The 13,784-nt window shown below is 45.2% G+C and overlaps 1 protein-coding gene across 2 annotated transcripts in view; it reads right to left on the reverse strand.

Annotated features, from left to right (window-relative positions):
- Positions 1-13,784, reverse strand: part of LOC149362707 (sphingomyelin phosphodiesterase 4) — a 53,221-nt gene that overhangs the window by 19,226 nt on the left and 20,211 nt on the right. For both annotated transcript variants that reach the window (XM_089573178.1, XM_089573177.1), the window contains exons 8-12: positions 9,787-9,941; positions 8,454-8,544; positions 5,896-6,008; positions 3,127-3,250; positions 1,063-1,102 (exon numbers count right to left, since the gene is read on the reverse strand). In XM_089573178.1, the coding sequence (XP_089429304.1) occupies positions 1,063-1,102; positions 3,127-3,250; positions 5,896-6,008; positions 8,454-8,544; positions 9,787-9,941 (523 nt within the window). The remainder of the gene's footprint in view (positions 1-1,062; positions 1,103-3,126; positions 3,251-5,895; positions 6,009-8,453; positions 8,545-9,786; positions 9,942-13,784) is intronic.

The following is a 13,784-nucleotide window of genomic DNA, read 5'->3' on the forward strand; positions in this document are numbered from 1 at the left end:
CCACTTTCCGGTACACTCCTTGTGGGCAAGCGTGCTCCGAACACGGCATCTGGTTTGTTAAAACTCGTTTTAGTATATGCTGAAAAGCCAGTATCTGCCTGAACAGAAAAAAAACAAACAAAAAAACACCGTAGTTGTGCTGCCAGTGGAGCGAGGAGCGGCAGATAGCCAATGAAAGCCAGGTGAGCCGTTGTGTGACACTGCGCACAGCCCAGCTGGTTGAAAGTACGAATGAGGTGGAACGTTTGTCTTGCGACTGCAGCTTCCTGCATTCTCGTCTGTAGTTGAGGGCTGAGCGTGAGTGAGAGATGGACTATAACAAAAAACTAATTGCTTAAATCAAAAAAACAAAAAAATGCTAATAAAAGTAAACGAAACAGCAAAAAAAAAGGGAGTGTAAGGGGTTCATTCACGAGCAACACTGACCAAAGGTGATGCTTGTGACGACCGATTGTGATTGGTTCCTTGGCACATATTGAAGGCTGTTGGGGTTCCTTGAGGCAAAAAAAGTCTGAGAACTCCCGGCTTAAAGGATTTTTTTCCAAGCCATGTATGGCAATCATGTAGCATATCAGGAAGTCCTAAGCTAGGAGGCTTCAGCAAATGACGAGTATTCTTCTGACCTTCGAGACCTGGAATGCTGGCGATGCCTAGCATGCCACAGAGCATGCCCCAGAATGAAACCCCTTGTGCCTGTTACTTTTGACAAAGGGCACAAAAACCAAATTGGAACTTGCTCCGAGCTCCGTCGCTTATGCCTGGCGCTGAGCCACTAATGAACCACTATGGCAGAAATATCGATCATGAGCCGCTGTTGCTGTAACACAACATGATTACAATAATGAGCAACGCAGGAACTCGCTAAGAGAGAAAAATAAAAAGAAAAGCGCGACTTGTGCATTTAAAATGCAGTAATTCTTTTAAGCACACTCTGCTCTTCCTGCAAGAGGAGCAACGGGGTCCCCCTGCTGCTCGAGATTGACGCTAGCGCCATTCGCTCCAGTGGTGGAGCCTGGGACTATAATATACCAAACCAGGTGCATTCATGCATGAACAACTCACCTTGCTTGATCATCGAATACAGGTTAGGCTGGCTAAAAACCTGCGAACAAGTGACAAGGACAAAAGAAAACATCACGTGAGGTACAATGCAGAGCACATAAAAATAAAAAAGAAAACCGGCGAAGCTGTACCACTGTCACAAGCAATGCTACTTGAATCACCAATTGAAGAGACAAAAAAAAAAACACTTTTCAACTAAAAGCAAGGAATAAAATACAGCATACCAAGACTGCACAATTTGCTGTCCAAAAAGCAATGTCCAAAACCTCAGTGCTTGCTGTGAACATGTTTTCTTTTTACAAGCTTCAATAATTCATTGGCAGGCACAACAGCCTTCAATTACATCACCTGATGGGCATTAGTACAACCACTTCCAACTGATGATGAAAAATTTTCATCCCCAACATGCCCTTCCTCTTCGTACCACAAGCAGCTGCATCTCGATACACAACATGGACGTATACACTGACAGCCGCTCATGACCAGAGACTGGACTTTTCAGCTTAAATTGGCAGCACCTGATTAAAGTGTGACGAATTCATTTTTTGAATTTCATCTTTAAGGAACTATAGACACCTAATTTCATTGCGTTATTTCTTCTTTCAATTCATGCATTAGACATTAGAATACATGGATTACGTACCGGTAGCTGCCTACAACTGGTAAATAATTTATAATTGAATGTCTTCTCTGGTGGTGGTTCAGTTTCGGTTTCATCTACCGAATGATGGCTGTGACATGTCGTTGATGTTTAGGTCACGTGATGCACTAGACAAACTAATCGCTCTTTCAAGACCTGCAATGGCAAAAAAACGACCTATCCGCAATTATACAGCACATTTTTCATCCCTAACGTGACCTAAACATCAACTACACATCACAGCCATCATTCGGCAGTTGAGATCGAAACTGCAACAGCGCCAAGAACAAATTCAATTATAAATTATTGAGCGGTCGCAGAGGAATACCACCGGGTACTGAATGTATGTATACCATTGTCTAACGCATAGTTTGAAAGAAGAAAACACAAGCAAAAATTTGGTCTCTACAGTCCTTTAACCAAAAGAACAGGTATCCGTGACGTTCAAGTCAGCTGGCTATTCGCTGGACACACTGTGTAGCAGGTGCTACTTAACATTCATGTAAGCAACTGTATCTCTAACCAACGTTTTAATGACTTGGAATGAGAAAAGTAAGAGAGTGCGCTGAACCGGGCCATGGTATCAGCAATGGTATTGTTAGGTTAACTAACGTGACTATGCGATCTGAGGCACTGCTGCATGACTTCGGACATTCCAGTGCAGGCCGGGAGATTCCACCACCTCACCAAGCATTGTCCCCTAACGTAATGCTGTCTGAGCGCTGTCACCCCACACACTGTCATCACCCACTTAGGGCCGTTTCTTGCTCAGTCAAGTACATTCACAGCATGTAAAGGACACTGGCAGTGGTTGCAACAATAACAAGCCACCATTAGCATGAAACCGTGCATAAGCGACACAAAACGGCACCATGTTCTGGCTTCCACGACACCTCAGTGGCAGGTTGATTGCCGATGCTAGTAGGCCGGCCACGTGATCTGTGCCCATCTTGCTCAACTACAACACGACAACCAAGTTTGTTTCAAAACTAAACTCCCACTTAGGTGTTTAACAATTCCTTCTCCAAGGACAGCTCCAAATACAAATATTTATGCAAGAATTACTGGCACGTCAACTGTTCTCACTAAAAGAAAAAAAAAAGGTCAAGATGAACTTTAATTCTGACCACACAGGGGCATCACATAATTCCTGTACAAAAGGAAAATTAGATCGAATCATCCAGAGAGAATAGCAATTGCAAAACAAAAAAGATCGATAATTGCATTGTGAAATAAAAGCTAAAATTTTCATAAAGTGGAAAACCGTAAAAGTCTGACCGCTGCTAATGGCCCCACAAAAAGGCACGCTTGCTTTGTTCGTCCTGTCTAGAAGGGAAAACACAGAAAATGGATTCTCAAATCACTTCATGGTGGACAACGAAGGCAGGAAGAAGATAATAAAAACCCAGAGAGAGGCCACGCACCTTTGCAACGCGGAAGAGCATGAATGCGTTGCGGCGGCTGGCCAGCTCCATGCGGCACAACCGGGGCAGCAGCACGCCCAGCAGCTCCGTGTAGAAGAGCAGGTGCTCCTGCACGAAGGGCTGCCTGCAACGCAGCGGAAGAGGAGGAGGACCATTTGTGCTCACCTACTAACACTGCAACACTATTTCAAACTTCAACAAAGTACTGTACATTGCCACGTACAAGTCAACCCCCTCCAACTCATAGCCCGTACTGTTGCTAAAAGAAAGCTGCCTCCAAATATAAGTCCACACGTACACCTTGCCCCCTTCCCATCTGCGGGATGGCACTTCACAGCAGCAGCTCAAAACAAGAAAAAAGAAAAAGAGTATCTAAGCAATCGAACTGCCAACAGTAGGAGGCACACGGAGACGAAAGGCATAAACTGGCACCCCCATCCACCCTTCCATATTCTTGTGTGGCCAGTGGACTTGCTGTGAACCAAACTGCCGACGGCCCATTTGTTTCAGTTTCCAGTGCAACGTGTGCTCTGGAGGTTACCGGAAATGTGCCGACTCTCGTCAGGGAAAGTGACTGCCAGCAAGAGCAAGCCAGGTAAGTGGCATTCAGTTCGAGTTTTACGAAACTGGTTTGAGCACGAAGTTTTATTTTTATTCACTTTCACATACTGAGCTCCATGCATCCTGCCGGGAACAAGCGCGGCCACGAGGCGCATACTACCTGCGGCTCGGACGAAACTACCTTAGATGCTGCAATTACGTTGACTTCACATATAGGTCGACCACCCAATTTCAGATGGCAAATTTCTAAAAAAAAAAAATTTAAACATTCTCCACTAATATGCGGCAATATACTATAAGCACTTTCGTCTCAGATGCCCTGACAACATTCACAAGACCAGCGAGTTGAAAGTGTGGAGCACACTCATAGTGACAGCACTGGCTTATGAACAAAAGTCAACCTAAGTAAGCATGCATACATATTTACTAATTTGCTCGTCATCACCATCATCAGCCTGACTACACCCACTGCAGGGCACGACTGCAAAGATTGGGCGACCCACTGTGCCACAGTGCATGACCAAGAAACTGCTTGCAACCACCGATGATGACACAGGCAAGCATAACCTCGATACGGCACACCAAAGCGCTTCGTTAGGAACGTTTATTGGAGCTGTAAGTAAATCACCACGACCCTTATCCAAGGAGTCAATGACTGATTTCACAGGTCTGCACCTCAAGTCACATAGCTGGAAAACTGAGTTACTGATTAGTGGGGCAGTGCATGAATGCCCCACAAGAGCCTCTTTTCGAACAAAGCTGTCACACAGTTTGGTATCTCTACTTTGAATATATAATATAAATGCTTTAATAAGCTCACAAATTACTGCCATGATCATTTTAAAAATACTGCGTGAGGTTCTCATGTTACTATAATCACAAATATCTATTCTACACATGCATGCACGCACAAAAAAAAGCTGCCAAAAGAGTCAGACAAAAAAAAAATCTACTGGCACATTATCTGTTCCCATAAAAAGTGGAAAGGCATTTAATTAAATGGTGCGGTGAGATTTGGAAGTGGTTTTCAAAATTTCAAAAGCTGGCTGCACACCAATTGTTATAAAAGCTATGGAACAAAATTTGCAAGGTCTTAAATATGGATGCAGCTTGCATTTGGGCTCAAAACTACATTAAAATTTGATCTAGTGGTTTTTTTTTTTTGTTCTACTTATGTACCACCTTAAGATCTACCTGCAGAGTGTAGGAATTTAAATCAGTGCAGCAACCGATGCTTTTACACAACTGGTGCCAAAATTATTCCCTTCGAACTAAAACTAGATGCTATAAAACTACAAATATAAAAATACAATTGAACTTAGGCTACCGATTCTGGTACCAGTTATGTAAATGGCACTGACCAACATCTGTGAAAAAATTTTGTTAGCTTATGCCTTTACATTTCCCAAAAAAAGGGTGCCCATACCTCCAAAACTGTTTCTTTTTTAGGAAATGCACTAATAAAGTGTCTGAAAACACTCCCCTTGACACCATGACAGCAAAAAAGGGCCAAAAAATACATTCTTTAATCTCGAATACCCAAGTATGACACGTTTTCAATCTCGAATACCCAAGTGCAATACATTTTCTGAACGATAAAGAAATTCTCGATCAGATGGTCGCAAAATCTCAAAATGAAATTTTTACATGACAGCAGCCTTTCTATAAGCAGACATCAGTGACCGAACATGAATCACTTCAGCTAACAACCACTTCACAAATTTACAAATACTACACACACAGTTCGCCATTACCACTACACATAACCACTATACACAACCTGTCTCGCTGAAAATTTGAGACTCAAATGCTCGAGGCATCATGTGAGCACAGATTACAAAAAAGTGACACGCTGCATTTCGATGAAGGCGAAATGCAAAAGGCACCCCTGTGCTTGTGCTATGCGATGTCAGTGCACATTAAAGATTAAAGATGCCCGTTAAAGATGCCCAGGTGGTCGAAATTATTCTTCTCCCCTATGACACCTCTTCCTTTCATCCTTCACTCTCTCCTTTATCCCTTCCCTTATGGCCATGGTTCAGGTGTCCATCGAGATAAGTGAGACAGTTACTGCATCACTTCCTTTATTCAAAAACCAATTTTCATTTCAACCAGTGTGCCTCAACCCAGAAGAACAGAAGGGTGATAACACAGCATATCTACGCAAAGGCAAAAAACAAATCACACAAGTGGTGTGGCAGCACTGACCACTGTGGCTTGATTTCTTGGTTCTGCGCCTCTTGACGGCCTCCAGCATGGCAGTTCTGGAAAGCAGGGGCATACCTCCAGGGCTGGATGAAGCTCAGCCACGTCTCCAAGGGCTGCCAAGAGAGTGAAAAAGAAAGGAAACGAACATTAGAATAGAAAGAAGATGAAAGTTCCCAAAATTCATGTAATGCTCAGTGATCCCCATGACATATTCTAACTATGCCGCACAGTTTTCCGTTTTCACCTAAAAGCATCCGCCTATTTTTCTCAGAAATAAACACCGGAAAGTTCACGCCCTAGTCACAGATAGATAAATGAAACGAAGGCAAATAGGTCAGCCAGAAAGATTGATATCTGGCCTGCTACTTACTCTGCAATGGGGAAGAGAAGAAAGAGAATTGTGATGGGCGACAATGTGGTGAGAAGAGAAATGAGAGTATGCGCACCCACATTTGATGGCATCACAACTGAGGCCCGTGTCACTCAAAAAGACGTGAACACGCCTGCATTACCTGGGCTGCTTGCCAACTCTGCGGCCGAACGCCTAGCAGCAAGTCCTCCAAGAGTGGCCCTGCTGTCCAAATGCTTCAAGGAAGCAGCCAACATTAGCCTTTGGCACGCATGTACCGGACAAACCAGGTGTCCATTCATCAAATGCAAGTATTTTAGCATGAAAGCAACGTCAATGGGCAGGCACTGAGAATGGCCCTGTAAGTGTGAGAGGGGCATAAGACAGGCAAGGAGGTGAATTTGAGAGCAAGAGTTCTACTCCTCAGGGCACAACTTCCAATTTTGATGTGGATGAGACAGTGACCTTCAGTGCCTCACACGGTCAAACTGAGCTTAGCTGCGTGGTGGCATGGTCCAAGCTATGGCAGTACGACCAGATGATCATATGAGTGTGACCATGGGGCACCTGACCTTGACCTTTGACCTTGACATTTGACTTGAGACAATGGGCGCCACATCGACAATGACCTTCAATGCCATGTCATCATAAGACAATGACCATTGGGTACCTGACCTTGACCCCTGACCTTGATTTGAGACGGTGGAGACTATGCTTAATAGAGTTTTTGCTTGTATAACTAGGTTCAGGCCATGTTGAACTCCAGCCGTTTTTTATATGGAGGCATGCAAGCTTGCAGAATGCAAATACATTACAGTAAAAGCTCATTAATTCGAACTTCACGGGACCGGGAAAAAAGTTTTAATTATCTGATGTTCGAATTATTGAATGGCCGCGAAAAAACTGACAAGAACCATTTGGGTTACGGTATATGTGCCCTATTTACTCGCGTAACCAATCCACTCGCATAATGAACCCACCCACGCCAGATTTTTGCCCAAGAATATGAAAAAAAAAAGCTTCAATCGTTAACGCTTCCTTCCGTTTTCTTCGCACCGTCACGGTCCACAACGCATTTCTTGGTGGCGCGCCAAGATGCTGCGCAGCAGCGCTTTGTTTACTTATGTTTACTTTTGACGTTAGCTCCAGCAAGGGGAAAGTGAACTTGGCAGAGTGCCAGCGCTTGTCCGGTTGTGCAATTTTCTTCACTTTATTGTGCCTTGGGCGATTGGAGCGCACACCGTCTACTACCACTCAATCATTGGAACGCGTGATAGCAGCATAGCAGCAAACGATGCTAAAAGCCGGTGTCATGGTCGCGGCTGACGGCGTGCTTCCGTTGGCGACTTATGGGTGGAAGGATGGACGACACTCGCAAAGAAAAAAAGAGTTTTTCGCACGTAATTTGTAGCGCCTGTCCGAAGTCATAGCCTTCATGGGCATTGGCTGGGACCTCGCCGACAGTACTTATACATATTTCCGCATCAACAGGGCTCAAATTAACAAGTATTTAGTTGTGAGTTCCAGAGGTTGCGCGGAAAAGAGGGTAGGCAGCCGCCACCCCTACCCTCCGGTGCCGCCGGCCGCCACGCCGGTGATGACGCCATTTAGGCTTTACCCACTCTTCCATGGTTTTATCTCGTTCCAACTTCTGTCCCCGTGTAGGACGTGCGTGCGCAGTCTTTAACTATGCAGAGGTGCTTTTTTTTTTTGGCCATGTGCTGTGTGCCAAGCCGCCCAGACGCGGCGGCACGTAGTTCGAATTATCCATACAGAACCGACTCACTTTCGAATTAACGGGCAGTTAACGGGCAGTTATAGGATTTTGAGTTTGTCGCTTCAGAAATGAGACGAAAAGTGTGTGTTCCTGTTTCTGAAGTGGCAGCTTCAGTACCCTATTACTCAAATTCTATGATAGGCAGGATGATAATTTCACCCTTATTGTATTCCTTGGTGTCAAGAGAAACCAATGGCATACATTTCAGCGAGTTTCCTGCAGCAAATTTTCTTCAAAACTCTTCCCCAAATACATGGACAAAAATTGCATAAGTGCTCAAGGAATTCTTTTACATGAAATTAAATGGCATATCTAGAATCAGCGCACTAGTATTCATGTGCACTGAAAATTCCATAACTGTGACTAGATATTTTCTTTTCAAGACCAGGCTCCCCGCTTAAGGGTCGCAGCAGTGCGAGATATGGCACTCACCAGCCTGAAGGAGTTGTCGAGCGGCCAGTGGGTGAGGGCCTGCTTGAGGAACTCATACAACCTCTTGCGAAGCAGCTGCGGCACCATCCTGCTGCAAGAGATGGCAGCAACACGTACAACCACATTACGGCATTCATGCAGCAAGCAAAGAACAATGGCACTCGCTTGGGCGACACGAGGGAAAGTATTTTTGTCTGAATACGCAGCAGAATGCACTTCTTTGCAACGTTGGCATGTTTTTTCTGACCGTTACGCACTTCAATCTCCGTGGAAAGATTTCTATTCAATACATGTTGCGGCGAGTCAGTGAAAACCGTATATTGATCACAAATGTTGTAAGGACTTATTAAAAAGTTCCAAAATGGAGCGTTTTGCTCTAAACAAACCAACTACAAAAAGATTAAAAACCTTGTGCAGGCAATGCCTTGACATATGATAAATAATACAACTCTTATACACTGTCCACAAAAAAATTGGATTGCAAAAAGGAAATAAACATTTTATCGTGAATTTTTTACAGAGACCTAGTTTTGCACTAGTCTGAAGAAATGAAAGGGCTGTCACATGATGGGAAAATTTTATTCCCGTTAGATAATGGAACTTGGTTTTGAGGGATCAAAATTTCGAGGGGACACATTGGTGATCTAAAGTGTGATGAGGCAAAAGCCTTTCCTGCAACGCTCTCCAGCGTCCTTATGCTAGACAAAGAGAACTGCATATGCATTGGCAGGAAGTAGCGTAGCATTGTGGTTAGTAACACGATCTGCTATGGACCAGAAGGATGGTGGTTTGATTCTCGCTGTGCACAAGATTTTAGGACTTTTTCTTCTGGTTAATGACTAGTTAGTCCTGACTTGTGACTAGTGATGACTAGTTATGACTTTCACTTCAGATGTAATGGACGGACGGACAGTCATGGCCACGAGTATGAGCCATCAAAGGCTTCCTTAAAAAAAAAGCCGCGTATATATTGCATGAATTCAAAGAGGGTCGAGCGCAGAGTATGGTGTGTATGGCATGGAATGACCCCTATGGAAATTTTAATTTCGCAATTTTGAGCGCATCAACTGGGAAATCGTACGAATCCGGAACATCTCAGCCAGGTTTTACTGTATATACATTGAGTCCCTTTGAGGCTTACTAGAGCAGCTAAGAGGACCCCTCGGCAACTGACAAAAGAAACAGATTTTTGTGGTCTTACATGAATAGAAGCTTCTGCGTGAACTTTCCTTTGGGGAACACCTGAGGTACCGTCCTTTACCGGGACAGTGGATATATTTATCTTGGGGCGTCCCTACATAGCAACAGCCGTAAGTGAAGGATGGGAGCTCACATCTTGATGTCGTCCAGCGGAAGATGGGGGTCACACTGATATTGGGCTCCTCCGTTCCTGGTGCCACTGTCCTGAACCGAGTACCGGAACTGGTGCAGGTACTTCACCGCCACTCGCACTATCAGCATGTGGAAGTCACTCCGCATGTAGGACTCCTACGAGGACAGGCAAAAATTACACGAGATCATCAGCAAGATGCAGTGTGTGAGGCTATCTGCTGCAACTATCGTCACAGGAGCACGCACTATATGCAATTGGGGCATGCACTCGCAGAAGAGGAAAGGCGATCGATAAAAGGCGTCGCAGCGGATGGCTTCCCAGCTCTATGTACCTTAATGAATAGAATGGACTCGGTGGTCCCAACAAAGGGATCCCTTCCTCAAGGAGTATAGAGCACAAGCCACCGAATGGTTTCCGGATAGCCTGCTGTGTCCTAAGTAACCAGACCAGTCTAATTCATAGATGCCCAAATGGTTATGACATCAGAGAACACCTAGGAAATTTCTTCCTCGCTCCCTTCTTTCTCTTGCCATATGCTGCGAGTGATACAAGCCATCCTGACCAGCTGACTAGAGAAATTGCGGAGGCATATCATATCCGCAAGGATGAGCAATCGTATGTGGCTGATCCTATGGTGTTACAGTGAAAGCTCGTTAATTCAACCCCCGTTAATTCGGAAAATTGGATAATTCGACGCACACGCGAGGTCCCTACAATTATACATAGGAGTCTATGGGGTGAAACGCTCGTTAATTCGAACAAATTTTGCCGTGCATCTGTTAATGCGACTTCACTCCGCAGCCCGCCAAGCCAGTGCGCCGAGAGCAAAAAGAAAAAAAAACACTACCAGGAGCGGCACTACTGTACAGCTGGTAGGCCATCTGTATGGTCATCGTCATCAGCAGTGTGAGAGGGCGAGGGAAGTGAGGTTAGCACCGGCCGAAGTGGCCGGCGTCTTTTTTTGTGCTATGTTGTGTCGTAGCAGTCGTGTTGGTGTCGTCCGCTTAACCCTATCAAGAGCAAGTCTCGTTTTGGCGTGTGTCGTCATTTCCGCGTGTTCTTGCTGCTACGATCGCGGTTATTTAACCGTAAGGCGGCACCTTTTTTGGTAATTGTGCGCTTTGCCAGTGTGTTTACTGCGCTGCTTTCGAGTGGGTAGCACGCAGTGCCTGCGCGCCTCGCCTTTGTGTCCTGTAAGCTGACTGAGGATAAAATAATTGAAGTGACAGGCACTGACAACGACGATTCGTCAGAAGGTGACAATTGTGAGCAGTTGCCCCAAATGCCGAAGCGCACGGTGAAAGAAGCCGCAGAAGCCTTGTCCGTGCAGGAGGACTTCTGTGAACAAATCCCTGACGGTGCGTGTGCCGCGGTGCACCTGGCAGCTGTTAGAGCTATCGTACTCACTCAAAAAAGCAGACGACGATAACAGATTTCTTTGCCAAATAAAGGTATGTCCTGTTGCGGCAAACATTGTTTTTTGCTGTTCATTCAATATTTCGACATTCGGATCATTCGAAAATTTTTCGCGGTCCCGTCAGTGCCGAATTTACGAGCTTTTACTTTATCTTGCATGAGTGAGCGTTTTTATATCTAGATGCACCTGCTTGATGACCTTCTATGCGCCTACGTGAATACTTGTTTTGCTGTTGGTGTTTTCTTTCTCTTTATATTCTGCGTTTTTGCAATAACTGCTCAGTTGCAAGTAAGCGCCTGTGTTGTCTACCTTGTCGTTCGTCGTGAGTGCGCTAAACTTTTCCGTGGTGCTCCGAGCATGTTAGGATGGCTTCACCCACCAATAGTTGGTTAAACGTTACAGCACTTCAGACCTGCGCACACTGCAGGCGTGCCTACATTTTCGCAAAGCAAGCCTTATTTGCAAAGTCAGTGTCTGTTTCCACCAATCAGCAGAGGGGTGCGTGTTATGTGCAAGAGTGCGTGTAACAGCGTGCTCAGTGTCTCGGTGCTCTGCCCAAGGTCTGCGCTGCAGATGGCACTGACGCCGATGGCATGACACTGAGTAACGAGCGAAGCAGAGCTAACGCTCTGAAATGAAGAACCGTAAACCGTAGCTTGATGGTTTGGTTTGGTTTATGGGATTTAACGTCCCAAAGTGACTAAGGCTATGAGAGACGCCGTAGTGGAGGGCTCCGGAATAATTTCCACCACCTGGGGTTCTTTAACGTGCACTGACATCGCGCAGGACACGGGCCCCTAGAATTTCGCCCCCAAAGAAATTCAGCTGCCGCGGCCAGTGAGTGCATGCTTACAGGAAAAACCAGCAGGAAAGACGCATTCACGAGGGGAAGGAGTAGACAGAAACTGCCGCAACAGAGCCAGGTGCACATGGGCGTAAGCAAAAATGCCAATAAAAACAAAAAAAAAGTCAGAATTATCGGCCATGGAAAAACACAAATAGATCAAAAAGCGTTCAATATCAAAAAGCTCTGGTTTACTGCGAGATACCATTTCATGAATGGGACATACTTTGTCACGTGCAATATAGCAGACCTACGGCAATTTTTTTTAATGCGTTTTATCGGCATTGTTGCTTACACACATGTGCATCCGGCTCTGTTGTGGCAATTTTCACCGAGTAAAATTCAGCTGTGTTTCCAGCGTCCGTTTTGTCTACTCCTTCTTGTGAATGCATCTTTTCTGCTGTTTTTTTTTTTATAATTGTGCTCCGAAATGAGTCTTACCAAGCCAACTTATGCCAGCTTTGTACATTCTCCCCAGAAGTGCATCAGAAAGGAGGGACAGGCCAGTGTGGGTGCTCGCAGAACCCACGGAACCCAGTCTGAGAACCCCTGATGTAATAGATATCTAAACACACCTGGCATACTAACACAATCTTCTAAAGGCACTTCTGGTAAAATGAAAATGACTTTCATGGTCCCTTCAAGTTTTTTGCACATTAAGTCCACCGTGCTTTAATAAACAAAATGGCTTCATGAACATGACCCACAGGAATACAGAGAATTAAATTTTGGGGAAACAATCTCTAACCGGCTTCCTTTTCTGTCTTACAAGTAGCTATGACGTCTTGCACAGTTTTAAAGATCAGGTAGCCTACACTACCCACAATGCCGGCAGCATGTGAGGAGCAGCTGCTAAGATTACTGTGCACCCTTACACCCATACACAGAAGCCAACAGCCACCAAAACCAAGGTGCATAAGGGATGCATTTTTTTTTAACTTGTAGTTTTTTTATCAACGAGAGATTAGTAAAAGCAGAAGAAAAAACGACCACATGCCACCGGTGGGATCCGAACCCACGACCTCCGAATTACGCGCCCGGTGCTATAGCACAAGGGCAGCTGTGGCTAAAGAACACCAAGAAAAAGGCAAACAGTCAACACACGTCTTTAATCTTGTGTGTAAGATCGAAAATGCTACTCAAGCGTCCTCTTCGCTTCTCTGTCGTTGATCACGTGAATTGGTCACATTTGCATGCCGCTAGGCTTAACCATAACGCAAAATTCTCAAGTGGGCTTTTCCGCATATCAAATGTAATGAGTACCGTATTTACTCGCATAATAGGCGCACCCCTAGTTTGGTCGCGAAAAATCGATTTTTTTATTTCCGCGCATAATAGGCGCACCCCGAACTTGGCACTGTGATCAATATGCTGTATTTACACAATTGCAAGCCGATGCCTCACCGCCCCCCGCCCCCCAATCTTTATTTTAACAAAGTTTTTGCGGAACTGACTGCTAGTCCTCACTAGTGCTGCTGCCGTCGCAGCTGCTGCGGACCCACAGCATGTACAACGATATTGCGTAGAACAGCCGCACACAGTTTTCAGGGACGCTCACTTTAAACGTCTGCTTGGAAAGCTTCATCTCCAGCCGGAAAAGTTCTCGACTTAGGCCCGCGAAAAACTCCGCGCTTGGAGTCACGTACGAAAATCTAGGCACGCCGCAGTCGCAACTGCCGAACTTCTTGGCCACGTCGAATTTCCGACCTGCCAAACACTTGGCGTGTTCGAGAGCAA

This window comes from Amblyomma mixtum, chromosome 2 (genome assembly GCF_055824585.1).
Source record: "Amblyomma mixtum isolate Tamu chromosome 2, ASM5582458v1, whole genome shotgun sequence".
Taxonomy (NCBI): Eukaryota; Metazoa; Arthropoda; class Arachnida; order Ixodida; family Ixodidae; genus Amblyomma; species Amblyomma mixtum.